Genomic DNA, 27,561 nt, shown 5'->3' on the forward strand with positions numbered 1-27,561 from the left:
ACACATCTTTATAGGTTATTTAACTGCAACTACTGTCTGGAAAACATGAAGTAAAGGTTAGTTGGATTTTTTTGAAAGTCTAAAATGCCGCAGAGGAATTCCCACCAGGGGACCGGAGGCAGTGTGCTACTTCAAAACATAACAAGTGTATACATGAGGTGATCTCACCTCTGTGTCTTGAGTGCCGAGATAACTTCATGGATAATCAACAAGTTCTACATAATAGTCTAAAAGAAACATATATGTCAGCCAGTAGGTCAGTATCTCTCTGTGAATCTATGATCTGCCGTTTTTCGCCGTCTCTTCTTACGCCGTCTCCCGGCGACACCATCAAAGCAGGTGACCATCATGACGTTGGCCTTGCAGAGGCTGACCTTGCGCTCCAGCCGCGCCGTCACCAACTCAAGTGCTTCCAGATGCTCCAGGGAGTCCACCTCGAACGTCTGCCATAGGTCGACTGGGGAAGGACAATAAGGGTCAGTGTGCCGCGTATACTTCTGTGTGTTACTGTATGAGCAAAAAGGAGGATGAATGAAATCGTGGAGGTCAAAGTTCACATGGTAGATTTTTCTCAGACCCACAAAAGTCATCATTGCATTACAAAACATTCTCATACTGTAAGAACTGCTTTGCCAGCAGGGCAGTTTGTTGGTGTGACAGCCTCTTATTCCTTAACAGCATCACGTGCTCTGTGATTAAAGCATAATATAAAATGTCACATGCTGGTGAGGGTATTACTAATGGTGCTAATGAGAAGTGTGGATGCTGCTCCTGTAAAAGGAGGCTACAGCCTGCTGCATATAACAAGCTGATTACTTGCTTATTCACTGAAGTGCGAGCTCAGATGATTAGTCATTGAACCAGTTAATCAGCTGATTGCTCATGTTTTAATCATTTCAGTCACCTTTCAAGCAAAATCACCCAGTTACAGAATTATGTCTTCATATTTATTTTATGGCTAAACTATACAGAAATGTTACAACAGGTCCTACAAAACGATACGATATGAGATGAGATGAGATGAGATGAGATGAGATGCTCTCCATCTGTGTGCAAGCCTAGTACGAGCCAGAACAGTAAAGTACATTTGTATTGTAGCCTGTGTTTTATAGCCTATAATGGCTGAGAGACCAGTGTATAAGCTGTGTACCAGTATGTCAGTATGTTGGCACCAGATTTGCCAGATACACATTGCATAGCTACGCTAGAGTTAGCTCGCTAACCAGCCCGGGTGTTTATTATGGTGTGAACACAGACTGTACATAAAAGATGAACATAGCTTCTGAGTCTAAAAAATGAAGCCATTGAGGAAGTGCCTTAAACCTGTATTACCTATCACGGCCAGCAGAGGCGTCCCTGTGGGTACATACATGTTATAATGAAGTCTTCTCTGTTCTCTTGCTCTAACACCATTAAATGTATTCTCCTGTTAATTATATGGACTCAGTTGCTACCAACAAGTCTTGATGACTTTAACACTATGGTCCTTCTCAGAGTCAGAAAGTAAAGTCCAGTGACTCAGGGTAAGCCCGGAGGCTAGCCTGAGTGTGCAGCGCTCCTCGATTTCACGGTCAGGTCGGCCACGCATAGCTTCTGGTTTCAAAAGTTAAGATGAAGGTAGTGAAAGGTTAAGGTTCACAACAGGACTTCATTGATACTGAGCGACTGCTGATGGATATGTCCGTGTTTTTATATCGCCTGTGTGAAGTTTTGCTACCTAACACCGTGGCTAGCTGGTTAAGCTCAGGACGCTTGCTCATTATCAGTGTCACTGGCAAAGTACTATGCAAAGATATATATACAGTCCTTAAACTGAAACGAGCTGTTTTACACCTGGAAAAAACCCAAAACAGAAATCAAAGTTCCAAACATGAACTCAGTGATGACGATGGCTCCACCGTAGTTGTTGATCACGCCAAAAATTGCCTGTTTCAGTTTGTTTTTAATGAACTTAATGCCCATTTCCTCCTCTTGCTTGTTGCCATTTTTCAACTGGTCTTAAGCTTTTGGGACTGTATATATTTGCTGGTGACCAGTGGACTCGTTTCTGTTAGATATTGTTGCTCATTGATGTCGCTGGAACTGAGAGAGACATTAATGGAAGGCAGGGAGAAGTGTGGAAGCCAAAGGCTGTTCGAGGAAGCTAAATCTAGATGACGACTACTCTTTTCAGATATTAGCAATAACAGTTACAGTTAGTTTTTAAAGAAACTCCACTGACACTCGTGGTTCCACGTGGCGGGCTCCAGCATGAGGCGGCGTTTGGCCAGCTCCAGCTCTCTCCTCAGGTTGTTGTATTTGGCTCGGACTTCGGAGATCCTCTGCTGACGGTGCTCCAGGAGCTTCAGCTTGGCGCTGAAGCATGTGGGCCCCTGAAAGCAGAAACACAACCCTTTTCACTTTTTTTATTTATTCAAAGATTTTTAAAACACAGCTGAAATTAAGTAAATTTAATTTACTCTCACCATTTAAACAATGAGCCCTGGAATACTGTATGTGAGTACTTTGTAGGTTTTAATGAAAAACAGCATCCACCTCTCAGCTGCTCTTCATATAAACATCATGTTAGGGCAGAGATGGGGGGAGCATGGCAGTCGTTTGGGGGTGGGGGGAGGGGGGGTCAATAAATCCATATTTACAGTTTTTAAAATCTGGTGTTTTACCTCCATTCTGCTCTGCTTGTTCTACGTCTTTGTTCGCCGCTGCAGCACTGACCCAGTTTACCCCATGTGGTCATTAAAATTGTATCAAAGTTGCCTGAGACTGGTGGAGACAGGGAGGCGTCTCACGGGGCCAGACCTCTCGTTGTGGGACATTACGTCACCACATGGACCCTGTTTTGCTATCAAGCGCATTTTAAATGCCAGACGGTCTTTTATGCGAGGTTTACACAGTCAGCTTATCAAGCATGCTCTTCTTCTGCAGCATCGTGCAAAAATACTCCCACGAGTGGGAGATGTTTGGTCTCCTAAGACATTTCTGTCTATGATTTACTCACGACGGACTCCTTTTGTATTTCTCTCCCATTTAATATGTTTACTGGATTCATATTCTTCGGACTACGTTGCAGAAGGAAAAAATGTGCCACATTTATCATCAATCATATAAGAAAACAAAGTTTTATGAGACACACATTACATTTAAAATGGGTGGAAATGAATATATGTTAAAGGTATGAAGACCTTGTAGCTGCTCAGTACAAACACAGGGTTAAATTGTGATTTGCTCAATAACTCGACTTCCAGTTTTTGGAATATAATTTTCATGAGTTAATCTATGACCTCGAGACACTGGAGGCACCTCATTATTACTGTCAGTAGTGCGTCGTTGTTGTTTTTAAGCACTTTTTGCTGTTTAAAAATACTGTAAAGTATTTGTGTTTCTTATGTTGTAAATTTGCTCGGGACTCTTATTCCTTGTTTATTCTAAGCTTTGTGGGAACCTGCACGCTGTCTGTCACTTTGCTGCTGTAACGCGTGAATTTCCCCAGTGAGGGACAATAAAGGATATTTCTATTTTATTTATCTTATTCTACTCTTATTCGCTGTGGTCTGTTAAGTTGACACCATAGCTGAGGTTTCTCGCCTCACAATATCTGCGGCGTCTCCTCAAATCTCTGCAACAGAGACGGCAGATCATTTCAATTTATTCCATTTAATATATCAAAAAATGATATTGTGGCAGCATTAACGCCGGTCCTTTTATTCCATAACAAAAAATGGTTACTTACCATTTCGAATACAAAAAGAGAACTAACTGAGTTCTACGTCACAAACAAAACAACAACCACAATCCTGTTTTTGTGGCTGTTCTCGCTCGTTGCTTGCAGAGGTTATAAAGGTCATACTGTTTATTATGTAATGCCCTTTAACCTCCAACAAAAAAAAATCAAAATAAACCCAGCACCTGTTTGCCAGCACCTGCTCTTTCCTGCATCCTCTGTACATTGTCGATCTCATAGACCTTGATCTCGTAGGCCTCTGGGATTCCTTGATCCATCCAGCGAGACCGCAGACCGCTAGCCGAGCGTCTCAGGGTCAGAGGTGAATCATGGGAAAGGTGGCGCTGCTGAGTACCTGGAGCCAAGAGCGCCAACACATGTAAGGCAGAAGCACATGTTAGTGGACTTTTCTTGGTTCTTAATGTGAGTGTTGAGCATTAAATAGAAAAGTCACAGTGAGTCACACATTTACAGACGAGGCAGCTACAGCAGGAAACGATTCATGAGCTGCCGTATGTGGTTCCTGCTGGAACAACAGTTTGCCTCGGGCCAAAGTGCAGCCGCAGAGCTGCCAGAAGTCAAGACCGGAGACACAATTACTGCAACTCTCAGTTTGAGTCAGTCTGCCAGTGCAGGAAAAGATAGTGAGTGCTTTATGTTTTCAAACTGTAGCTTTTAGTTACAGAAGAGGACACATGAGGACAAACTGAGCGCACGCACAAAAAGCAGTTAACAGTGTATTATTTCAGGGGACTATTTAAGAGTCATATACTTATTCAAGTCGTGTCTCCTCTGCTGTTCCATCATCATCACAACAGTGAGTGTGTTTGCAACATAACTCTGTTAGCGTGCATAATCACGCACACACCCCTCTGTGTAACACAACCACACAAACGTTTTCTGTTTCCATCAGTGAGAATCCTTCCTGGGTTCATGTATTAATGATGCGACTTCCTACACAATCTGGCTTTTAATGCCAGCGAGGAAACTGGGTCTGGCTGCGTCCAGCACACATGTCGTCTTTCATTAATGTCACATTAATATGTTATGCAGTCAGATTATGAGCCAGCCATGTCACCATGAAGCTGGCGTTGGCGAACAGCGGCGCTAACGTTTGCATAAGAACGTCTGCTTTGAGCTTCTGTTGGTTTGTTTTTGTTTGCTTTATAAATCAAACTTGAAAACTTTCCAAAAGTGAAAGTCATTTAATTCATTACATAAAAATCGTAGGCGCTCTCACCTGTACCACCTCGTCTCCGAGACGGCCGGCCGCTGCGAGCCGCGCTGAGGAGGGAGCCGCTCCTGTCGCTGACTGAGTCTCTGGCTGAGGTGCTGCTGCCTGTGGCCTCGCTGTCCCTCACCATGCTGTCATAGCCACTGCTCACCAAACTGTTTCTGTTAGAAAAATGCAGGGATGTCTTCCCCATAGCTGGTGGTAAATCGCCGCTCAACACGCTGGTGGTGTCACTTGCGTGCCCACTCAGGTGATCGGGCATGCGGGGAGATGTCAGTTGACTGTACGGGGAGGGCAGTGAGGTCGTTTGGTCCGATCCTCCTGTAGTGGGACTGGGGGCCCTCTCCTTGAGAAAGTCTGAGAGGCGACCGTTAACAAATCCCTGAATGGCAGATTTTGTGGATGAGGATGTGGAGCTCTGGCTTGGAGTCCGGCTGATAGAGCGATGAGACCGTGGAGGGGAAGAGGGGAAAAAGGAGGATGTGCGTTCGTGGCTGACTGTTTTACTGTCTGGAGACAGACTGGCACTATGATTGATGGAGTCCTGCAGGGTTTTGTGGGAGACGCCGGGGTTCTTGATGCTAGGAGCTGACGATCGACGGACTTTGGGGCTAGACGTCTTGAGCTTTCCCACAGCAGAAAGCTTGGAGTGGATATGCCTAGAAGACTGAGTCGCAGGGTTTTCAGACGGGAAAAAATGATGTTCAGACCGAGGATTTTTCCTCGGGCTCCTGCTGGCCCTCGGAAAGGTACAATCTCCCTCAAAATTGCCTTTATAGCCAGACTTACAAGCTCCTTCAGTACTTCCCCTGGAGCTTCCCCTGGAGCTCACAGAAGCGTTGCTGCCGCCTCTTTCTAGGGCTGGAAAGTCTCTTGGGATCCGCCCGAGAGAGCTCGTCCGTCTAGCCAGCTGCTGTAGTTTGGCACTGAAAAGCCTGCCACTCTCCTCCATCGGTGACCTGAGCCTCCTGCTTGTATTATCACGTTTTACTGCTGAAGTGGATTTATCAATCACAGATCCAATACCCTTCCTGAAAGTAGCACCAGGATCCTGTTTGAAGTCTGTTCCATATCTTTGAGGAGAGGAAATATAGAGGTTGTGGTTAGTAGGGGAGTGCTGCCTCGCCTTCCTCCTCTCGAGAGTTACCCTTGGGCTGCAGGGAGTGGATGATGTCAGCCCCCTTGAGTCTACGAGGTGGGCATCCTGGTGTTTGGCACTTTGCCATGCTCGAGGTAAGCTACCTGTTGAATAGGAGCAAAGGATGGTTTCTTGGCAACCAGGTGACTCACCAGTCCTCTTGGGTGTATCTCTGCATGTGATCTCAGTCCCCTCTGAAAGCTCTGCAGTGTTCGAGGAGTAAACATGCCCACGGTCTCTGGGGTGGGCCTTGTCTGTGTTTGTCTGCTCACACGTTTTGTTGTCTGGAGGTTTATTACAAAAACTCAAATGTTCTAAGACGACTGGCTCATAAGACATTTGGCTACAAGACTTGTCAGTCTTTTTGACATGTTTCTGAGAAGCCACAGGTGCACACTTCTCCTGAAGGACCTCCCTGTGTTCTGAACATCGAGCTGTATTTCTAATGGACTCTGATTCTGACCTGACTCCTGCTAAAGTTTCACAGTGACTTTCGTTGTCTTTGGCACAATCCAAGTCACAATCCAAGTCTGTATTAATCAACATGGGGTTAATAAATGAAGGCAACACCCTTTTCTCCCTTCTGACTTGATGCTGGGACTTTTCAGTGCCAGCAGGATGAGCAGCAGAGCTTTCGGGAGCACCAGAGGAGCCTGGAGCTGCAGATTCCTCGCTGACGTTGCTGATTATCTGGATTGGCTGAGAACTAGCCGAGTCTTCAGCGTGTGCCTGTGAATGAGCTCCGTCTCTGATGCAAATAATATTTCCACCTGTCCTTGCTCTGTCGTACGCTCCACTGATGGTCACCTCTTCTACCATAGAGAAAACCAGCTCATCTTGACCTTTTAAGTCCAGCGGCTGCTGAACGGTCACTGTGATCGTGGCTTTCATTTCCTTAACATCCTGTTTGGGGTGACTGTTTAGGACGTCTCCGAGTACAACACTTTTAGCCAGGGAGTGTGAAGAGGAGCACGTAGAAGAAGGAGATATGGGGGAGCTTTTGCCAACTGGTGAGGTCCTTTTGTCTGTTTTGAACCAATCAGCAGTTTCAGCTCTGTCCTGTTTGTGTGAAGGTTCAAGTGCAAGAGAACTGGCCCCTGCCGTGACCTTTGCATCCACATTAAAGCGCTTGGAAGAAACCCCATTACCTGACTTAAGAGTCCTGGTGTTAGAAGGCTCAGAGCGGCAGGTCGCGTTCAGACCCAGAGTTTGATTGAGCAGTTCCTCGCTGGAACTGGTGGCACTACACTCCTCACAGTCGTACAAACCCGAATCTTCTCTCTGAAAACTGTCTCCAGCACCGTCTGTTTGCTTTTCTCCAGCAGAGGTCTGACTGCAGCTCAGCCCCTTATTCAGCAGTGTCTGTGGAGCTTCAGTGTCTGCGCGTTTTACAGATTCCTCCGGGTGCTGTGACTTAACAGTGACATTATTTAAACAGGCACCTTTTAAGGAAGATCTGAGCACATCCATGGTCATTTCACTTCCATCGATGCACCCCAGACGTTCTTGAAGTTGAGCAAACGTGTCACATTTGAGACAGTCCCTCTCTGGTTGCTTCCTTTCTCCTTTCAAAACGTCGGTTTGCCCCAGAAGAGCTGACTCTGTCGTCTTTTCTACTTGCAGCTGAGGAATTCTCAGAAGCTCCTGGAGGAGAGCAGCAAACTCTGGGTCGTCCAAGTCCGCCTTGTTAGGGTGCAAAGACGGTATGATTGGTACAAACTCGGGCTGCGCCTGCCTCGGGGCTGATCTGGGGTGGACTGAGCCGTCTGAGTCTATCTGGATGACTGTGTCGCAAGACTGTTCACTACTGGAGCGTTCATCCAGTTCATCACGCAGGCGAAAAGGACGGATGTCGACGTCTACCTCATCGGTAGAGTGGAACGCCCGCAGGGAGAACGACTGCAGCCCTTTTTTTTCTCTAGTCAGACTCCTCGCACAAGGAGAACATGAGGTAGACTGCTGTCGGATGAAGGTGGATGATGCTATTAGATAAGTCTTATAAATCCAAAGCAACATTCAACAATTTTGGGGTGCTAGATAAAGAGTGACATGATTAGACTCTGTCATTTATACTACCTTCGTCCTCTTCTGTGTCCTGCGAAAACGAGAAGCAAGCTGGATGGTAGAGAAGTTCTCTTGAAGGTGTGTCAAAGAATCCATGATTTGAGCAATTACTGTAGTGTGGCAATTTGTGTGGCCCAGGGACTCTCGAAGGAGCAACGTCAACTTCCCAATCCTGCAGAAACAGTGCAACGTCATGTGAGTGTCTGTGGTCGCAGGTTTAACTGCACCAAAGTCAGAGTAAACTTTATTGTCATCTCTGCAAATCCAGTGCAGCATACGAGCCGACGAGGCTCCGGTTACATCAGCGCACAAAAAAAAAGCTAATAAATCGACATAAAAAGAGAAGAAAATAAATAAATATCAGAGCTCCAATAAGAATTTGCAGTTTGGGGTGGTTTACAGTGGCCTGTGTTGCAGCTTGTAAACCCGGAGTATAAATAGGTTAAAGAAAACAAAGTTTTTAATGAACAAACAATTTTCCTCCTTTGTTTTAGATTCTTACTTGTTTGCGGTGCTTTTCTGTCCACTTAGAAGAGACAGGACGATTGGGCCCAGCTCAGAATGGGGGGGTTTATTTTTGTTGACACCCCTCATACCACTACACACGTCTATCATGGTCAACTTGGTGGCGCCGCGGGAACCTACGGAAACGATACAGTTGGACTTTAGAGGAGGTAATGCAAAAAGATTAAAAGATGCAAATCATAAAATATCGAAATTCTAGAATCAGTTTCTGAATATTTCACTGCAACCTTTTCCAATGGTGCTGCTCTCTGTACGTGGAGGCTGCACGTGAAGGGTGAAGAACATGATGGAGCTGTCACACAGGTACGTAATAAAGTCACTGTGCCGACGTGCTGCGACGGCTGCATCCAGGAGGGAAGCAGCCCGCTCGGCAGTGGGGGCCTTCACCCGGTTGTGCTTGTGTAGCTGAAGGAGAGAAGAAGCAGATGCACATTTGCTGTAAAATCAGCCCTTTCATCTGTTACATTTATCCCACTGTTGCTGATCACTGTTCATTTTGAAACAGGTTCAATATTGTTAGAATGAATCTTGTGTCATTCGTCTCAGCAGCAAAACATTCGGGCTTCAGTCATTCTTCAAGTGTTGACTGAAAGAACAGAGAGGATGTGGCGCCCACACACAGACACAGTGTAATCAGATATAATGTGCTGTGCAGCATAATAGGTTTCCCTCCCAGCACCATTATCTTTTCCAACACAGTGCGGACCATTATTGTCTAAATAAAGATGAATAAAAGTTTCTCACATCCAGAGGGCACACACTCACGCCAGCTCGCAAGCACCACAGACAACTAATCTAACTAATCTAGTTGGCATGAACGTGTAACGTGAGAATACTGTCTCTTTTGAAACAATTAGAATAACTTTAAAAGGGGTTTTTGCTGCTGCTGTCTCCTATCTGCAGTAAACAGTATCACCTTTGCTCCCTGTTGTCTACTTTGGGTTTGTGTTTATGAAGATTTATTAGACTTTTATGCCAACAACAGTAACTCCACTACTACAGATGTGGGTCACTGGGCCACAGCGTGCCGATGCAGAGGTAAGGGAGGCACAGGAGTTTAACAATCCCTTCTCTTAATGGTAAAAACCTTCAGTTCTACCTGGACTCCGTAGACTGGGTCCTCCTGGAGTTTAATGTGGGCTTTCGGGCTGTCGTGGATGCTGCCTAATGATGGAACAACTTCCCCCAGCAGATCCCTCAGCGTGTCCTCCTCTCCGCAGCACAGTTCGATAGCAGACACTGACACACTGAGATCGGTCCACGTCCTCTCTCTGCGGCGCTCGATGGCGCTGTACAGCCAGGAGATGGCACAAGGAATCAAGCCGAGCTTCCCAATGTTCTCACCACTGCCCACCATGCTGGACCAGGACCCTGAGGTGGAAGGGGAACACATAGATGCACAGATTTTCTATATATAAAAATGAAGTTTTTGCAAGACTCGATTCGGTCTTATGAAAAATGAAGTGCACCCCAAGATTCGATGGCTTGCAGCTATTATAGACCATAATCATTCATTTAAACCAATTGATTTCTGTATGAGTGTATCAGCCTTCAATGTTGTGTAACAATTTTTGTCTTTACAACATTGCTTAAGTTCATTGAACTTTGCAGGCATTTGTTTATAAGTTCTACTGTGGGTCACCTTGACTGTTGGGGGTCATTGCCTGCTGCATGACACAGCTTTAGCTGGCTGAGCCTCACATTTGTCTCTAGGTTAGTTTGGAGTTTATGGTGATTATTTGACTACTCGGTTCCCAGGTGACTGCATAAGCCCAAATCCTCATACCTCCACCACCGTGCCTGACACTTGGTATCAGGTGTTTATACTGATCTGTTGTGTTTGTTTGGGTTTTGGCTCAAATGTTGCTGTGTGTTACAGCCAAGCACCAACATTTTGCTGTTGTCTGTTCAAAGGACACTGATCCTGAAAGCTAAGCCACGCTGCCATCCAAACAAGCTATATGTTTTCAGTCTTTCTAGCAGTGCCTTAATGAACTTTAACTTTAACATGCTAACTGAGGCTAACTGAAATGTAGCTCTTATGCACCGTCTAAGCATGGGTTACACACATTTGGGTGACCTTCTGTTAACCACACCTGAATGCTCCAAACCAGCAAACTGTCAAAATGTGCTCACACCTGCAGATCATCAATGAATCAGCTGCAACTGACTAACAGCACCTTCTTGCTAATTAGGGATCCCTCTGTGATTCTTTGGTGTGCACTTATTAAGAGTGTACTTAGTTGGACTGTGGGCCGCCTTGAGTCCTTTGAAAACCCTACTACATATGACATACATGAAGGTATGCATCCACACAATATATACTACATTCACAAATACACAGTCTGAGTGGCACAATCAGTTTTTATATTATTTATGTCTGAAAAATATACTAACCATATCAATGCAACGTGTTGCTGTCAGAAACAGTTTTTCTGGGCTGTTTAATAAATAAAATCACAGCTTCTGCTGTTCACGTGTGTAACAGGAGATACAAGTCGTTTATTCCACTTAGCAAGGGAACTATTTTTTTAATTTTCCAAAAAAAAGCATCATCAGCCAGAGTTAGTTTTTGGGTAGCTCAGCTAAAAATGATTGTACGTCTGGCTTCTGCACGTGTGCTACCAAACACAACGGGGCCATAGTCGTAGCTGAGGCCATGGGCTCAAAATAGTACACGCCAAATAATGAACATCGAACTGTAACATCTTAACACTGAAATAAAGGCAGGGGAGGAGGCGTGCTGAAAACAGCACATCACAGAGCACACGTTCACTTTCAATGCACTGCAGGCAGAAATGACTGAATAATAAAAGATTTCATATCAGTCATAAAAAATATCTGCAAGATTTTATATATGGATATATAGATAATCAGATTTATAGCAAAGTCTTGAAATGGGGCTAATTGCAGGAAAGCATTGGCACGAACAAAACACATCATATATAATCTCACAAGAATAGACAAATAAATGTTTTTATGGACCGATGCCATATTGTGTCTCTTTCTAGTGCACTTTTGCTCCACATTACTCTTGAGTTATGCGCTTGTTTCACCCTATCTCGTCTTATCCAAACTCTAATTGAATGAGGATAAGAGAATTGGTTTACTCCAATTAAAGGCCGAGCGGCCGTTATTCAGAGAGAATAGTATTCTGTGGAGGAGATTGATGCCCCCCTGGCCGTGGGCCACATGTAGTCTGTACTGGCCAACTAATTCAATCAGATTTACGGAGAGTGGCGTCATGTGAAAAAGCAGGTCCAAGGAGACCCTGTCCTTACCCTGTGTGTGTGTGTGTGTGTGTGTGTGTGTGTGTGTGTGTGTGTGTGTGTGTGCTACAAATCTATTAAACCCCTTTACCGCTAAGTGCAGGGCTCCATCTCTCTAATAGCAACATATCACAGTCCACTTTGTTTGCAGGCCCTTCTGCTCAGCGCTTCAGCAAAATGAAGTGAAATATTTGCCTAAAACGTCAAACAATGGGAAGCTTTTACAAACACATGCATGCTGTATAACTGATGATCAGGCTTTTATTTATAAAGTAACAGGTGAAGGATGAATAACTTAAAGGGAAATGTTTGTTTGTTGGTTTTTTTAAAGAGCAAAAAAGAGAAAACTGACTGGGAGAGGAGACAAAAGACACGAGGAGGCTGGAGATTTGTATCGAGAGGACAGAGGGAGTTTGAAGTGATAAAGAAAGGCTGAAAGATTGCAATGGGATAGAGGAGGAGGTGGGGCGGGGATGATAAAAGCATCCCATTCCCATCTTGAGATTTTAACCCATGGCCTCTCACAAGGACCGATTACTCACCCACATCAGCACAACCCAAGCCCAGGACACAGGCATCACTGCCGCTGAGCACACAGCGGATGACATCAGCCAAGACGCCTGCACACACCTCGGCCTGGTCGAGAGAACAAAGGACAGCGAGCAGCTTGTGAAGAAGCGCACTCGGTACAGAGCAAGAGCAAAGCAGAACGGGGATGCAGACTGATTCCCTTGGGCTCAGATACTGTAAGCAGAGCTTGGATAAGGCTGAATGTAATTGATGGACTGTGTAATTGTGGTGGCTATCCAGGGCCTATCAGTTTTCAGGTCATCAGACAGAGAGAGGGAACTAACAGTGTAGGATAAAGAGGAGGGAATATGTGCTGTATACATGTAATGCTACACAATCCACTGTCTGCCAACCTGATCACCATAGAAACAACTAAAGTCATATTTAAATGCTTTGCAACAGAGCCACACCTGGCTTGACTCCTGAGGATATGCACTGTCAAAGGTGAAGGTCTTCAGCTGACTTTTGCCATCCCTGCCCAGTGTCATGGTAGCACGCTGATGGCTTTTGGTGACCGGCTCCACTATGGTTACTCTCTTCTTGGACGGGTCGATCCGGAGAACAGGTGGTTGGCCTTGGCTCTCTGACAGCGATGGGTTCACCCTCAGCACGACTTTCACCTGTTCGCCAAAGGAAATGGAAACAGAGTCGTGATGAAATTTAGACACAGTACAGAACAAAATATCTGTCCAACTGAAAAATACTGTATGAAAAAATAACAGTAAGAACAGCTGTCATGAGATTGCAAAGAGCATGAGCTTAATCTCAAATTATTATTTACCCAAAAATGCAGTTTCCATCAGCTTTAGCTGCGCTCTGTGTTTGCTGTATGAACTGTACGCCCTGCTGTTTGTGGGAAATTATCAAATATCAGAGGAAGGTTGGACATACCCACTGCAGCATCAGCACCAACCCATTCTCACTCCCAGCTCATCAGATATGGGTGCTTTGTCAGAAAAGCCTTCCCATTCAATTATAGGAGGTTACACAGACTCAAATCACAGAGCAGAATTTAGAGTCATTTAACTGCTTTTATTTTACTTTCATTTTTAACCTGAGTTTGGGGGGAAACAGCCATTCGTGTAATGCTGCTTTGAAGTTTCCATTAATCAGGGAATCTATAATACCCGAGTAAGACTTCTAACCAGCCATCAGTACTGCATGTGAGAGCTTGTTGTAGCATTGTGAATATGGTAGCACGCTCTTGTTAATATTTGGTAAAGCAACACTACGGATGAGCAAGGCTTCATAGATCCTCTAGCTGTTTGTAGCGTAGTCTTGTTTACAACCTGATGGACTGAGCATAACGTCCAGGCTGGTCTTAGCCACAATTACAGCTAATTAACTAAAAGCCACATCACCTTGTGTTGTAGCTGATACAGTATGCCCCATGCCTAGCACAACGATTGCTGGTCACCTGCAGCCAATTTAGTATTTCCCGTGAACCTAACCTCAACAAGCATTTCTTTGGACTGTGGGTTTAAAAAACAACAACAAAAAGAGGTCTTTCTTGCTGCAGTGCTAGCCACCATATCATCATGGCATGACGCTACAGGCAAACTGTAAAATGTCTGTATTGTTTAATATTTAATGCTTTAACCTCATTATAATGGCATTATAATGTATTTGTTGCTACTGTCCAGTCTAAGCTAAAAAGCTGAACGCTAACATGATGCTAGCATGTAAATATACAGCGCTAAATGCTAGCAGGTACCAACAAAATGAGATCTTAATCTAAACGCCAATGAGGCAAGACTGAGCAGTACTATGTCGCACATGGAGCCTTTAGGAAAGAGTCAGACTGTTTTATCTGAAAACTCTACAGTTTATTAAATGCATAAAGGGACTAGATACTCTGCTTTTACTGTACAGCGTGTATGTATGCTAGCTGATTTATGTGCAGACCACAGACAGCAAACAGCAGCGATATGGTGTCTGTTCTGTTTATGCATTCATTTTTTTTTAAACGTATGATTACCAACAGAGGTTTTTGACTCCAAAAACAGCTGCTGAAGAGTAAAGGAAAAGTCAGACTTGTGCTCTGAGCCCCTGCTGTTCAACAACAGGCGGCTGAAATACTGTCTAAATCCTCAGCTGGAAAAGAGAAAACCTGGGCAGAACAAAGTGATAAATGTCAAAGAGTATTAGGGCATCTTTGAGATCCTGAAGCAATGGAGGTGAACTTTGTTGAGCTAAACAGACAAACTGTCTTTGGACAACCAGTCGCCTGTTTTGTAAGGACATCAAATATAAATGAACTGACAACCAAGAATAAAATGGTGAATTGAAACAAAAGCATATTACCTTTAGGCTGCAACACACCACATGATTCAGTCAGTGCAGCAACTACACAACCGCCTCATACATCATACATCAGCTGCATGACAATGCATTCCTCCTGCCGTATCTCTGCATGTCGTGACATTAATTCCTTAATGCACATCTCTGGAGGAAGTCTGAGATTTAGCGGCTTTAAGCTCTTAAATCGAGTTATATCCTGATTCTGACAGGCTCCTAACAAGGCTCACAGGTCTTGGTCTGCAGGAAAACAAGGCAGCATATACCAGACAGCGCACCCTATTAGGGCTTATAAGCCAATTATAAAATTGTTTTTTCTGAATTCAGGTCTGCAAGACTGCAAGTAGATGTATGTTCTGACACCCACTCAAATGTGGTTTTCCTGAAAATGCACAGGACTGCATTACACCATGATGAGATCATCCTACATTGACTGAATTTGAAAAGCCATTTTCCATCTGCCACATGAAGGATTTTTTTCCCTTCCTCATGATTTTAATACCTTACGCAAGAAGTGGTTTCTTAACCATATTGAACACCTGTCAAACTCTTTTTATGAGGGTTAAATTATTCAGGAGAACCATTTGCAAGCTGAGAAAATCCTCCTCGACTCGCACACGCATGCATATTCTTGCACGTTTAGATGTACAAAGCTGAGTGCTCAAGCAGGTGTGGCCGGCGGTGTGGTCTATTTGAGCCCTTATCTGTAACTCTAGACTACACCCAGGAGTCCATCTATGAGACGAGGGCAGGGCCCCCAGCCATATTGATCTCCCCGAGTTTCTCTCCCTGAGGAGGTGAGGAGAAGGGAGGAGGAGAACAAGATGGAGACATTAGCACCACATTACAGTGTATCACAACGGACGGGTGATATAGGATCTCGTCCAAATTGACTGAGATCTCCTTACCCCACAACACGGATGGTCAAAACACTTCCAAGATGGTGCCTGTGGGCTCTTTGTCAATCAGTCACCAGTCCAGGTTTATTCTATATATTTATACCTCACAATACAGGACACGTAGTTGCCCAGTGGCGTATTTCATAGTGAAACCTATATATATTTTCAATTCAATTTTTCAATTCAATTTTATTTATATAGCGCCAAATCACAACAAAAGTCGCCTCAAGGCGCTTCATAGATACAGAGAAAAACCCAACAATCATATGACCCCCTATGAGCAAGCACTTTGGCGACAGTGGGAAGGAAAAACTCCCTTTTAACAGGAAGAAACCTCCGGCAGAACCAGGCTCAGGGAGGGGCGGCCATCTGCTGCGACCGGTTGGGGTGAGAGAAGGAAGACAGGATAAAGACATGCTGTGGAAGAGAGACAGAGGTTAATAACAGATATGATTCAATGCAGAGAGGTCTATTAATACATAGTGAGTGAGAAAGGTGACTGGAAAGGAAAAACTCAATGCATCATGGGAATCCCCGGCAGCCTACATCTATTGCAGCATAACAAAGGGAGGATTCAGGGTCACCTGGTCCAGCCCTAACTATATGCTTTAGAAAAAAGGAAAGTTTTAAGCCTAATCTTAAAAGTAGAGATAGTGTCTGTCTCCCGAATCCAAACTGGAAGCTGGTTCCACAGAAGAGGGGCCTGAAAACTGAAGGCTCTCCCTCCCATTCTACTTTTAAATACTCTAGGAACAACAAGTAGGCCTGCAGAGCGAGAGCGGAGCGCTCTAATAGGGTGATATGGTACTACAAGGTCATTAAGATAAGATGGGGCCTGATTATTTAAGACCTTGTATGTGAGGAGCAGGATTTTGAATTCAATTCTGGATTTAACAGGAAGCCAATGAAGGGAAGCCAAAACAGGAGAAATATGCTCTCTCTTTCTAGTCCCTGTCAGGACTCTTGCTGCAGCATTTTGGATTAGCTGAAGGCTTTTCAGTGAGTTTTTTGGACATCCTGATAATAATGAATTACAGTAGTCCAGCCTGGAAGTAATAAATGCATGAACTAGTTTTTCAGCGTCACTCTGAGACAGGATATTTCTAATTTTAGAGATGTTGCACAAATGGAAGAAAGCAGTCTTACATATTTGTTTAATATGTGCATTGAAGGACATGTCCTGGTCAAAAATGACTCCAAGGTTCCTCACCGCGTTACTGGAGGCCAAGGTAATGCCATCCAGAGTAAGAATCTGATTAGATACCATATTTCTAAGATTTTCAGGGCCGAGTACAATAACCTCAGTTTTATCTGAATTAAGAAGCAGAAAGTTAGCGGCCATCCAGGTCTTTATGTCTTTAAGACATTCCTGCAGTTTAACTCATTGGTGTGTGTTATCTGGCTTCATGGACAGATAGAGCTGGGTGTCATCTGCATAGCAGTGTAAATGTATGCTATGTCTTCTAATGATACTGCCTAAGGGAAGCATGTATAATGTAAACAGAATTGGTCCTAGCACTGAACCCTGTGGAACTCCATAATTAACCTCAGTGTGTGAAGAGGACTCTCCATTTACATGCACGAATTGGAGTCTATTAGATAGATATGATACAAACCACTGCAGTGCAGTACTTGTAATACCTACAGCATGTTCTAATCGCTCTAATAGGATATTATGATCAACAGTATCGAACGCTGCACTGAGGTCTAGCAGGACAAGCACAGAGATGAGTCCACTGTCAGAGGCCATAAGAAGATCATTTGTAACCTTCACTAAAGCTGTTTCTGTGCTGTGCTGAGCTCTGAAACCTGACTGAAACTCTTCAAATAAACCATTCCTCTGCAGATGATCTGTTAGCTGTTTGACAACTACTCTTTCAAGGATTTTTGATATGAAAGGAAGGTTGGAGATTGGCCTATAATTAGCTAAGACTGCTGGGTCTAGAGATGGCTTTTTGAGTAAAGGTTTAACTACAGCCAGCTTGAAGGCCTGTGGTACATAGCCGATTATTAGAGATAGGTTGATCATATTTAAGATCGAAGAATTAATTAATGGCAGGACTTCTTTGAGCAGTTTTGTAGGAATGGGGTCTAAAAGACACGTTGAGGGTTTGGAGGAAGTAATTATTGAAGTTAACTCAGAAAGATCAATTGGAGAAAAAGAGTCTAACTTAATATCAATGGTACTAAGAGTAGCTGTAGATAATATTACATCTGTGGGATGATTATTGGTAATTTTTTCTCTAATGATAAAAATTTTATTTGTGAAGAAGTTCATGAAGTCATTACTAGTTAACGTTAAAGGGATGGTTGGCTCAAAAGAGCTCTGACTGTTTGTCAGCCTGGCTACAGAGCTGAAGAGAAACCTGGGGTTGTTCTTATTTTCTTCAATCAGTGATGAATAGTAAGATGTTCTGGCTTTGCAGAGGGCTTTCTTATAAAGCAGCAAACTATTTCTCCAGGCTAAATGATGATCCTCTAGATTTGTGACACGCCATTTCCTCTCCAGATTACGAGTCATCTGCTTTAGGGTACGTGTTTCAGAATTATACCACGGAGTCAGGTACTTCTGATTTGAGGCCTTAGTTTTCACAGGAGCTACAGTATCCAGAGTCGTACGTAGTGAGGAGGTGAAATTATTAACAAGATAATCGACCTCTGTTGGGGTAGCGTTCAGATAGCTGCTTTGCTCTGTGTTGGTACAGGGCATTGGAGATGATAACAGTGGGTGGATTATATTCTTAAACTTAGTTACAGCGCTTTCAGAAAGACATCTACTTTGATAAACGTCTACTCTTCACCGCTGTGTAATCAATTATTGTAAAAGCATGCATTATTTTCCTTTTTAAATAATGCATGCAGGATGTCTGTGTGTATTATAAAGCAGTCAGTAGATGCTGCACATTATATCCAGTGGTGGCCGTCAGTTGATTTATAGCACTGCATTAAATCCATCATGTTAGCCTGATGTGCAGAATTCTAAGTACACATTATAGCAAAGCAGAGCACAATTTTTGTGATTGATCCTATTGCTAGTAATATGCCATGAAAACACTGTACACTGATCAGGATAACACTTGAGTGAGCGAAAAATCTTATTGACTGTAATTGTAGCTTGCTTAAAATGATGAGCCAGTATTCTGCCAGTGATCCATGTATGATGACTAACCCTTACTGTGCACTTCACATGTTACACCTCGTCGGTAGTGGGTTGGACCCCCTTTTCCCTTCAGAACTGCCTTAATTCTTCCTTGTAGATTTAATAAAGTGCTGGAAATACTTTGGTCCATAATACCAGGATAGATAGGCTCTATTAAGTTGATAGCTGGAGACTGTTGAGGCCATCTGAGTGAGCTCATGGTCAAGAAACCAGCTTTAGATTATTTGAGTGCGCTATCCTGCTGAGGATACTGCAGGGATGGACGTGGTCAGCAACGATACGTGTGTCGCCCGTAGTGTTCAGACAATGGTCACTTGGTGCTATTTGGACAGAGAGTTGAAGAGAATATCCCCCACAGCACGGACTGAACCACTGATACAAGGCAGGACAGATCCATGCTTTCGTGTTGTTTATGCCAAATTCAGACCCTACCATGCGACTGCTGGAGCAGACACTGAGACTCATCAGACTGGACAATATTTGTCCAATCTTCTGTTAAGGAACATCACTGATTCCATGTGAACTGTAGTCTCAGTTTCCTATTCTTAGCTGACAGGAGTGGCACCCAGTCTGCTGCTTTAGCTCGTCTGCTCAAAGGTACATTGTTAGTTACTGTTCTTACTGTCTTGGAGCAACTGTGACCACGTCATTTCCTCTGGGATTAAAAATATATTCTGATGTTGTAGGTTCAGAGAGGATTTTCAACCATTGCAACCAAGATATCGAAGATATCGAAGATATCTTGGTTGCTGAGGTACTGTTACCGTTCTATCCACTCTGTGCAACTGAAATGCCACTGGTTGGATATTTTCTCTTTTTGGGACCATTTCCTGTAAACCCAGATATGTTTGTGAGGGAAACTCCCAGCAGAGTTTCTGAAATACTCAGACAAGCCCGTCTGGCGCCAACGACAATGTCCGAAATCGCCAACATTGCCTAAGTCATCTTTCTCGCCCGTTCTGATGTTCACTTTGAACTTCACCAAGTTGACCTCACCGTGTTTACATGCCTGAATGCATTAGCTGCTGGAATGTGATTGGCTGACTAGATATTTCCGTTAGTGATCAACTAAACAAATGAAGTTCCCGGAGACTTTAGACTGTTTTCCAGTCTTTCTCCCTTCGCAGTGCTGATGCAACTGTTGTTCAACGAGATTACCTCAGTTTGACATATTGTGACGGAACAACGCAGACACATCGAAGCATAAATGCAAACAATGACATCGACCACTACGGCGTAGGCTGCTCCACTCCATTAATAATAATAATAATGGAGTGGATTTATATAGCGCTTTTCAAGGCACCCAAATCACTTTACAATGCCACTATTCATTCACTCTCACATTCACACACTGGTGGAGGCAGCTACAGTCGTAGCCACAGCTGCCCTGGGGCAGACTGACAGAAGCGAGGCTGCCATATCGCGCCATCGGCCCCTCTGGCCAACACCAGTAGGTTCTTGCCCAAGGACACAACGACTAGGACAGAGGACCCGGGGATCAAACCGGTGACCTTCCGGTTACAGATGCGCTTCCCGACCCCCTGAGCCACGGTTAAGATAAGGACTATAAATTAAGCATGGCTACTGCTCTGACAACCACACCGCCAGTGCTGAAGCCTTTTGGTGGTCTATACTAGAACAACAGCGGTTGTTAGCAGAACATTACGGTTGGGGAACCTTTTATCTAAGGCTCACACATGTACACATTTAAATTCTGATTCTCTTGTGAACTTTCTTTTTTAGCAACAATTAATGAGTGGCTGGTTACAGTTTTACATTTTTTAGTCAGACCTGCATAAGCAAATTATAAAATGCATTTAGGCCTGCAGCAGCGTGTCATCGAGGGAAAATAAATAAATAGGCAGGCGTGCATTTTTATCCAACCCCAGTGTAAGTAATGGTCTCCAGCCTGGTGATCACTAAAATTTCTGCTTTGTTTTTGCTTCATGACACATTTTAGTAAGTGCCTAAATTATGTTCTCTCCTCCAAGTATCATAATTGATGGGATTTCTGAGCAGTTAATGTGTTTCAGTGTAGTACAGATCAATTTGATGTGCTAGAATTTGAAGTCTACCTTGCCAACGCTGGGCGAGTCCTTGGTTCTAGTGGCAGCTTGCAGCAGGCAGGTGGGGACGGGCGGTGGGTTTTTCTGGATGATTTCCCTGAAGCAGGTGGAGAGTTGAGAGGGAGCTGGATCAGAAGCATGGCCCTTTTTCCTCAGTGTCAGGCTGAGCTTCTCAGCTGCCCTACGGGAAAGAAGTGAGGGGGTGTGTCATTGCACGGAAACTCCTGGTGCAGCCAGTACAGATCCTTTTCAAACACTTGCCGTTATTTGGTGTGCATATATTGGCTTACCTAGTCAGAAAGGACATAGCTGCAGTGTTGGCGATGGACACCACTCTGGATATGTGCGGGATCTTAGAGGTGGTCTGTACAGCCCCGACATCCCTGCAGCTCTGATAGGCATCATCTGTAGCCTGCAGGGGGAAAAAGCTCATTAAAAAATCCAAATGTGTAATTGCACTGCAGCACCCACTCCAAAAGGGGCTATTATCACGGGAATTACTCTGGGGAGGAACATGAGGTGGGCGTCTGTGTAAGTAGGGCACGCAGGCTGAGAGGAGCACGCTGGGTTAACATACACCGTTAGTCATATTACAGATGCAGCCAACTGCATTTGGAGTGTGAAGGATAGTTTGTGAAGGCTGCAGTGACTGCAAAACGTGATTCAGATGTGACACATAGTCACATCATCACTCAAGCAGCCTTACACGAACATATTCCAACACTCCAACGCTCCAGCGTGGGCGTTTAGGGTTCATTCATGAGTTCACAGTGTGTGTGTGAGCGGCGTGGTCGACTCTGCACGCAGCTCGATGTGAACTCGTGCTGCAGGCCTCTGAGCCAGCAGCGGCTCAGCTCGTTCTTAAGGCAAGATAACAAAGTCAACTTTTGTTAGCATCACAAACGCAAAGTGCCAATTAGTGCCAGAGGAAATTGTCGGGAATGAGGAAGCCAGAGATAATATGGATAATGCACACTTCCCCGAACCCTCCTGCTTTCTGCTTTTTGACTCGCGTCTTCTGTCGTAATCTTTTTTTTATCGCTTCACTTTCCCTTGCTCCAATTCCTCATGCGGTCTTTTATGATGTCTTGTTTTCCCCTCTCCTTCCTCGTTGCCCTTCCTTCCCTTCAACCCTTTCATTCCTTGCCTCCAATCTTGCACACTTCATTTCCTTCTCTCCTCTTCTTCCTTTCTCCCTCTGCCCTTCTTTGCGTCTCCTCACTTCTCGTCCTACGCTTTCGCTTTCACCGAAGCTGTAAAAACCTCAGTTGATCTGCTCTCAAACTGAAACACGTACGAATCATTTCTTCCACAGCCGTGCACAGTACAGGAGCGCTGTTATTGTCACATTTGATTAGACGTGCCTTCAAAATAACAGTTTTTAAAAGAATCTCTGAAGACTCCTTTGGTCCATTTAAGCACTCCTTAGTATTCTCACATAGTGATAACACGGGCTGATAAATTGAAATTCTCAGTCATTTTTCAAACAATGGCTCTGTTATTTCAGACAAAAGTACACAAAGCAGACTTTCTTCCTGGATGGTGACTGCCACTTTTGACAACTGCTGCTAGCAGATTTTTATCAGCTAGCTAACTCCGGTAGTGCTAACTCTCAGAGTTGAGTGAAAATGCAATCTAGAGCTGACTCCGTTTTTTAAAATGGTAAATCTTTTAAAAGGACCTTACACAGATGCTTATGATGTTAAGAAGGATTCTAAAAATGTGTGCTATCAGCATGTAAGATCACACTTTATTTTATGCTAACATTATACTCAGATCCTTAAAAGCTCAAGCTGCCCCGTGTCTGCAGTTCACTAAGTATATATCAAGAGCTTATTATCAGTACCAGAAGCAGGACTAAGTTTAGATTTTACGATTAGTGAATGGAAATCAATTTTTAGCTTTGGCAGAGACAAAGCGTGACAGGGATGCTAATGTTAGGAATAGCTCCTTTAGTGAATATGCTAGCATGAAATTGTCCTTGTCCCTGAGCTGTTTGAGAGAGCTCCCGGTAAACCTCCACCCTTGAAGCAATTTTACACTGTAGACACCCTCCTAAGATATATCTATATGCAGTTTACAATAACATTGTGGTTCAGCAAAATGAAAACTGTGATGCCTACACATATTATCTGTCAACCAGGTCAAATATAGTCCTAGAATCTGTCACTAACTACATTAAATGAAGGATTTGGGGTATTTTTAGTTGTTGGCTTACAGAGAAGATGAGCCAACTGAGTAAAGAAAAGTCAGTTCTCAGTCACCTTGTACAGGTTTATAATCTTTTTTTATTGGGGACTTGGGAAGGACACGCTCAACCACCTTCTATCACACTAATGCATATTTCGCCAGCCGCAGTGTTTAATACGACCGTCGCTCTATTGATCACAAGTGCTTTTCGACCGGCCGGCTCTTGCGACAGAGGTAAATCATGACCCAATTCCATTCCATTAGCAAAAGTACTTTTGAACAACACACTCAGCCACGGGATCGAAATAGGCTCTGATTAGGCCCTATGAATCACTGGCTCGCTGACACGTGCACCCGTAAAGGCACACATTACCCATATAGCTCGTTAGGAGGGTATGTGAGATTCAATGCTAAGAAAAGGGCTCATAGTGGTACCTGACGGTAAGGGTTTGTGGTGACACCATTAGCTCTGGATGCAGATTTAGAAGCCACCAGCTGCTGCTGCTCCTCCACCCAGCGGCCCATATCAGGGTTGGGGAGCTTGGGCCCCCTTCGTCTGAGGGTCTGTGGGGTCCTTTGAGGCGTCCTGGGGCTGCGTGGGCTCTGAGGAGTGTGGCTTTGATCCAGAGCCTCCCTCGAAGCCCTGTCTCCTCGCTTTGCTTCAATTTGTCCAAACAGTGAGCCAGTGCTGAGGCTGGCTTCAAAAGAAGGCTTGGCTAATGCCTGACCCCGGCTCAGAGCCACATGGATGGCCTCTTGCTTGAGCTGGTACAGGTTTGTACCGCAGGCTCCACACTCCCCCTGGTCTCTTTCTCTGAAGTCCGTGGTGGACCGACTATGGACCCGGAGGTTTTCATGAAGAAATGCCGACAGGTCACTCAAGTCCTGCACAAGTGAGAGAACATGGCAACAGGAGTTACAGACAGGAAAAACCTTTGCTGTTTATAGTACCTTTTTATTATTGCACAACACTCGCCTGTAATTGACTGACAAAATAAGATAAGTCGAGCGCAATCTTCACATTAGGACACAGTAACAGTCTAATCTGCTCTGTTTGATATCTGGCTGTATGAATGATCACTGAGTATACGAGAACAGAGTCACGGGAAGCCACTTTCTACATGGAGGTATTGATTAACACTGTCTTTATGATCTTTAACAGCCCAGTGAAAAAACTGTGTTTACTGCATCTCACGAGTGGATGGAACATGTCATAAATCTCAATTCACTGGAAACTCTCGGAGACTAGCATGTCATCCTGGAAGAAGGGCTTTTTTTGTCTGAAACAAAACAGGAAAAGCGAGACGTCAGTGTTTGTGTGTCTTTTTTCAGCCAATATTAGCATTTTGCTGAATGTCATGTCATCACTGTGTTACTGTAATAGACAGCTGCTATCTGGATTGGATGTAAAAAATCCAATTTAATTTGGAAAAATCTGACAACAGGAGGTTAGAACAAGTAAAATCGTGCTACTTTAAAACAGAGATTTTGACACCTGAGGTTCAGGTCTGGCCCGGCTGTCACAGCTAACAAGAAGGAATCAAAAACCATCATCTTGTTTTTCATCCTGAGAAAGACACACACAGCAGCATCCAGCACGCACTGTTTCTCCTTCCCTCCTACACACTACAATGACCGATGTTCCCTCACAGGAGTTCAACAGGAGCTCTTAAATGTTGCAAAATTTCACTCAAAGCCTAAACGTGCTGAAACAGCTGGTGCTAAATAAACTTCCCTCATAAATAATATATAGGGATAATAATCCTGATGTATCAAAGAGGCAAAAATAAGCCAGACTGAATTTCAGGTTAGACTGATGACAGATAGAGTATAAGGTGCTGCAGAGACAGCAGCAACTCCATCTTAACAGATGACGTTATACACCCATGATGCTACTGAGAAATCACGCTTGGATCAATAAACCTGCGAGCAGCTAGATCTGGCTTATCAGATTTCTACTGACCACGTCTGTGGCCGCACGGTGCCTCCCATCTTCCTCCTGCTCTCCCTGTGGTCTCCAAAAACATGACACACCCCATCCCACTTAAGAGGACAAAAATAAATAGCCTTCCCTCAATGGAGAGAACTGTGGAGATGACACAGGGATGTCGCCATGAAATATTCATGGCCATTTAAAACCACTGGCGCAGGAATGTCACTGGTTTACTTTGGCGAATGATGGATTTTGGTGGTGATGAATGTGCAAACGTGCACGCTTCTAAAAGGAAGCACCGAAGGTCCCACATGAGCCTTAGAACACTTGTTAAGCATCACCACTATAGCCTCAAAAGGAACTACCAGTTATGCTTCTGTGTGACATAAGTGTCATAAAATGTTTTCACAGCAGGTTTATTAGAGTTTATCGGCCCTCGCTGAAGCATTCATGTCTGCTTTTAACATTTTTCATGCATATTTATTCTTTCAATTCACAATATTCATACCCAAAGAGGTTATTTGAGAGGAAAAAGCAAGTTTGTGAATACTTTTGTCACTAAATTGCATCACAAAAAATATGAATGTGCATTTCTTTTAATTAATGTAACAAATATACACCAGTACCACCTGCTGATAAGCATCCATATGCTTTCAGCTCCTGTTTCATTTCAGTTACGTGTTGTCTGTTGAGTCCAAACACGAAATTTTATATAGACTGCTTCGAAAGCACACGGCTGCACTGTCACGACTGCCACTTGATCCCCATCACAGTATCATTGTCACTGACCTTGCAGGAGAAGTGATGGTGAACAGCCAGGCTAAGGGCTTGTTTCTTCAGAGCAACAAGGGTCGCTGAGCACTTCTCGCAACGAGCAACTTTCCGATCGGACCTCCCAAAGCCGGGATTCGCCGACATGGAGCCTCCTCTACATATAGTCCTAAAGGACATGGTTGTCCGGATGCGGTCTCCTACAGATCCAGGGAGGGACTTGTAAGACGGGACATCGTCTGCTCTCTGGCACATATTCCGATATGGGTCGCCCCTGGACCCTCCGGCACCCACAGGAGAGGGGCGCTCCTTGGGCTGGCGGTCCTTCCCTGCGGTCTCAAAGTGATGCTGCACTTCTGCGCTCTGAGAAATAAATCATGATAAATAAGGATGTATGTGGGCTTTGGCAGGGGGAAATTAAATATCAATCGACTTGGACTACTGTAACCACACCCAAGTGTTTTGTTTTTTCTAGTGCAACAGTACTCTCAAGAAACTCTAAACCCCACAAATGCTAACAAATTTTGCCCAAAACGAACAAATCGGACTTACCCAGAGACCTCCTCTGATCGAGGCTGGAAACCCCTCTCTTCCTCTTCCAGTCAGAGATGACATGACAACTTGTAAATATTTAAAAAGATATCCGAACAAAGGCGGGGGGCATTTTCTGTTATTGTTGCCAATCCTGGACCTGGTGCAAAAATATCCACTGACGTGAACGCCTAAAAAAACAAACTACAACAAGCTGAAATGCTGGGCACAGTCTCTAAGATGTGGAGTGATGGCAGTGGCACAGTGGAGAATGAGTGAGAGCGCACGGGAGAACACTTCATGAAGTCACTTGGCTATTTATTATAAGCTCCTCAGGGAGGCAGCACGGAGCAGCTGCTCGGAGAAACCTTAAAAAAGGAGCAGGCGGCTGAGTGTTTGTATTTCTTGACGTGATTCATGTCCTACATACTGTCGCTGTCCCGCAAATGTCACTGCACCTTCTTACAACGGAACAGTCCGACAACATGCCTGAATAGACGTGTGCGGAAATATCTATCCACATTATTCTTACAATGTTTGTTTTCACCTTAGCAGCAATGGTATCAACGAGAAACTGCAAATATAGCTACAATATTTCCAAATAACTGAAATCCATGTCTCAGAAATGTATTTATTAATTTATTAATACATGATAAGTTAGTGTTTACTTAATACCTATTTTACTGTAAGTGCTTTAAGCAAAGAAAAGTCATGTATGTGTAACAAGTCCAGCTAACAGAAACGTTATTTTTCTTTTCATTTTATTCTTTCAATGGAAAAACAGCTTTTGGAATACTGGGACAAAGTTCATTAGTCAACGTTTTGTGTGATTTATTATTTATTTATTTATTATTATTAGTGAACTTTAAAATGTGTGTTTGTCCTCTTCTTCTGTCTGCTTGCTGTAGGGGTCACCAGATCATCTGCCTAAACTAAAGTCATCAGTGTTGTTACAGGTTAATCCATTTTTTAAATAAATTGAACAATATTAAGCAATAAATTGCAAAAAATAAATAAATACATAAATACATTTTAAAAAAAATAAAACCTGTGCATTGAAATCTTTTTTCTAATCTTTAAGACCTCGTAGTACCCTGTCAACCCAAGAACAGTTTGCTCTCACACTTATTTGTGGTTCCTAGAGTATAAAGCAGCGCCCCTCCCTGAGCAAGGTTGTGCCGGAGGTTTCTTC

At 43.9% G+C, this 27,561-nt stretch overlaps 1 protein-coding gene across 4 annotated transcripts; it reads right to left on the minus strand.

Annotated features, from left to right (window-relative positions):
• On the minus strand, positions 1-26,616 carry kif26bb (kinesin family member 26Bb). 4 transcript variants are annotated; one of them, XM_082505755.1, is made up of 15 exons: positions 26,391-26,616; positions 25,857-26,201; positions 23,570-24,019; positions 21,235-21,356; positions 20,954-21,125; positions 12,932-13,141; positions 12,494-12,587; positions 9,782-10,053; positions 8,910-9,087; positions 8,660-8,798; positions 8,170-8,329; positions 4,962-8,049; positions 3,907-4,076; positions 2,222-2,372; positions 1-457 (listed from the first exon to the last, which is right to left on the minus strand). In XM_082505755.1, the coding sequence occupies exons 1-15, from the start codon at positions 26,451-26,453 to the stop codon at positions 258-260; spliced, it is 5,814 nt and encodes a 1,937-aa protein (XP_082361881.1). In that variant the 5' UTR covers positions 26,454-26,616; the 3' UTR covers positions 1-257. The 4 variants fall into 4 exon arrangements, with proteins under 4 accessions (XP_082361881.1, XP_082361880.1, XP_082361883.1 ...); XM_082505754.1 differs by having other exon boundaries at positions 4,962-8,052; XM_082505756.1 differs by having other exon boundaries at positions 316-457; positions 3,921-4,076; positions 4,962-8,052.
• Between the last annotated feature and the right edge of the window lie 945 nt (positions 26,617-27,561).

The sequence above is a fragment of the Aulonocara stuartgranti genome (genome assembly GCF_965226115.1).
Source record: "Aulonocara stuartgranti genome assembly, chromosome: 15".
Lineage (NCBI taxonomy): Eukaryota > Metazoa > Chordata > Actinopteri > Cichliformes > Cichlidae > Aulonocara > Aulonocara stuartgranti.